Below are 2,360 nucleotides of genomic sequence, written 5' to 3' on the forward strand. Positions count from 1 at the left end.
CAGGCAGACAGACAGACAGACAGACAGGCAGGTCCTGTCTCACCGGCTGCAGTCCCTCTGCCATCTCTCCAGAGCCGATGTGTGTGAGGTGAATGAAGTTCGTCGGCTCTCCGATCATACTGCGATCAATCTTCCTCCTCTTCTTCTTCTGCACACACACACACACACACACAGACACACACACACACACACAAAATATTATATCTTATATAAAATTATTCAAAATAATAAATTCAGGGACTGTGTGCTGCGTTCAGGGACTCTGTGCTGCGTTCAGGGACTCTGTGCTGCAATCAGGGACCCTGTGCTGCGTTCAGGGACTCTGTGCTGCGTTCAGGGACTCTGTGCTGCGTTCAGGGACCCTGTGCTGCGTTCAGGGACTCTGTGCTGCGTTCAGGGACTCTGTGCTGCCTCATTAAAACCCCATTGTGGTCCCAGAGTCCAGTTAATCTGCTCGAACCTCGGAGCCACAATCAGAACCATTTAGATCTGATTTAAGAGGCTTATGTTGGTCGGGATTAATCGGAGCTCTTATGTAACACACTGCGGCGAGACAGACGCGGTCAGGACCAAGAGTTTGGGTCAGTGTGCAGATGTTCCTCAAACCAGCTGCTTAGTTTCTCTGACCTTTGACCTCCATCCGGCTGAGCAACTCTATAAAGGTCTGTTGCTAGGAAACATCTGCACCAACAGTTACAGTCAGAGGTTGCTGGTTGAATTCTCTCACAGTCTCTCTGTTTAATACACTGATTATTGATTATAGATTATTGATTTAATAAAGCTCTCTCTGTCTCACTTTCACAACTTCCTCTTTGTTAAAATGTTTCTCGGCTCATTGATCCTGTAACAGACTCCACCCTGATTCTGAATCTGCTCAGTGTGAGACGTCCCTAACGTAGCGAGAGACAAATGAATAAGTCATCCAGCTGTGTGAACATCTGTTTTCTATGGAAGCTCTTTTCTGCCAACGTGACAAAAAGGATTCTGTGACTTATAATCTCCAAATAATGAGAAAACTTCTCAAACCAGCCGCCTGCCCCCGAAACCACAAAGGTAAAATACTTTATTATTATTATTATTATTATTATTAGGTGTCTCTATGTGGACGGAGGGCGTCGGCCTGCAGGAGGTCACAGTGAAACAGGAAGAGGAAGTTGTGCCACCTGTTTCCTCTTGAGTAACTTCCAGCAGCTGAGGCGTTCACTGACCTGACGAGGTGGAGGAGATTTTAATGCTGAGCTCAAATAAAAAACACAAATTCTAGACAACATTAGAAACATTTTCAACTGGAAGAGAGAAACCCTGCAGCCAGCGATGGAGTGCGGCGAGCCGCCAACGTAACCGAGCTCAGCAGCGTCTGCGGACACGCTTACATAACCACAAAGAAAAACTGATCGGATTCAATATAAATACAAAGAAACTGAGTTTTTTGGATGTGATCCATTTTTTATTTCATCTTCTGACTGAGGGGAACCAATGCTAACTCAGTGCTAACATGCTCACTGAGGATCCTCCCAAGAAAACGAATGTGTGTCTCACCGGCGGGGGTTTGGCCACCACGCAGCAGCCCATCTTGTGCCAGAAGTCGCTCATGCCGACGCCTCGCCGGTCCAGCAGCCGGCCACCGCTCTCTGCTGCCGCCCTGTGGGCCGGGGGAGGAACTGCAGCCTGCGGGTAGTCCTGGGGCATCCAGACAAGAACTGCACCAGCAAAGGATCAAAACCCCCAAATAGACCCCACCTCAGACTGAGACCCGCTGAAGGACTCCAGGAGGTTCCGACTGAAGAAGAATAAAAACTGAATATCCACAAGTTCTGACAGGAAAGTGTTAAATTCACTGGAGCGTTAAATCCCACAAAAAGACCAAAATCCAAAATCCGCTGAGAAGAAAATAAAAAAATCCACGATTTAAAATCTTCGGGTTCGATCTGTGGAGACAAGAAACATTTTTACTGCCTCATTTCAATTCTTTACTTTTCATTTAAACTTAAAAAGTTAAATTATTGCACTTCCTGTTTATTGCATTAATAAAAGTCAGAAAATATATTCAAAACAGTTGTTTGTAAACATTTTCCAGCAGGTTTTTAATTTGGATAAGATTTTTATTTTCCTGCTATGACGCATTAATATGGAGGCTTTTATTTTGGAAGGTAAAATAACTTTTTTACAAAGTTGTGATAATTTAACTGAGATCAGTTATAATGTGTCTGTTCAGCTGAGGCTTTTATTTTGGAAAGTTAACATGAAGATTCCTGCAAAATGATGTCATCACTCTTTAACGCTCAGAAAGTCTTCGTTCAACAGCAGGAAGCAAATAAACATCAGTGAACACTGGGTGTGGTCCACACACACACACACAC

At 44.6% G+C, this 2,360-nt stretch overlaps 2 protein-coding genes across 2 annotated transcripts in view; one reads left to right on the forward strand and one right to left on the reverse strand.

Moving 5' to 3' along the window:
* cdc42se1 (CDC42 small effector 1) overlaps positions 1–1,928 on the reverse strand; it is a 5,069-nt gene extending 3,141 nt beyond the window's left edge. Inside the window, exons 1-2 of the mRNA XM_035681854.1 lie at positions 1,540–1,928; positions 6–148 (exon numbers count right to left, since the gene is read on the reverse strand). Coding sequence (XP_035537747.1) covers positions 6–148; positions 1,540–1,689 — 293 coding nt within the window. The 5' untranslated portion in view covers positions 1,690–1,928. The remainder of the gene's footprint in view (positions 1–5; positions 149–1,539) is intronic.
* A 200-nt stretch (positions 1,929–2,128) lies between these two features.
* LOC118343102 overlaps positions 2,129–2,360 on the forward strand; it is a 6,710-nt gene continuing 6,478 nt past the window's right edge. The window contains exon 1 of the mRNA XM_035681855.1: positions 2,129–2,150. Within this exon, the coding sequence (XP_035537748.1) occupies positions 2,129–2,150 (22 nt within the window). The remainder of the gene's footprint in view (positions 2,151–2,360) is intronic.

This window comes from Morone saxatilis, unplaced genomic scaffold, assembly GCF_004916995.1.
Source record: "Morone saxatilis isolate NCDOM2014 unplaced genomic scaffold, NCSU_SB_2.0 Contig9, whole genome shotgun sequence".
Classification (NCBI taxonomy): Eukaryota; Metazoa; Chordata; class Actinopteri; family Moronidae; genus Morone; species Morone saxatilis.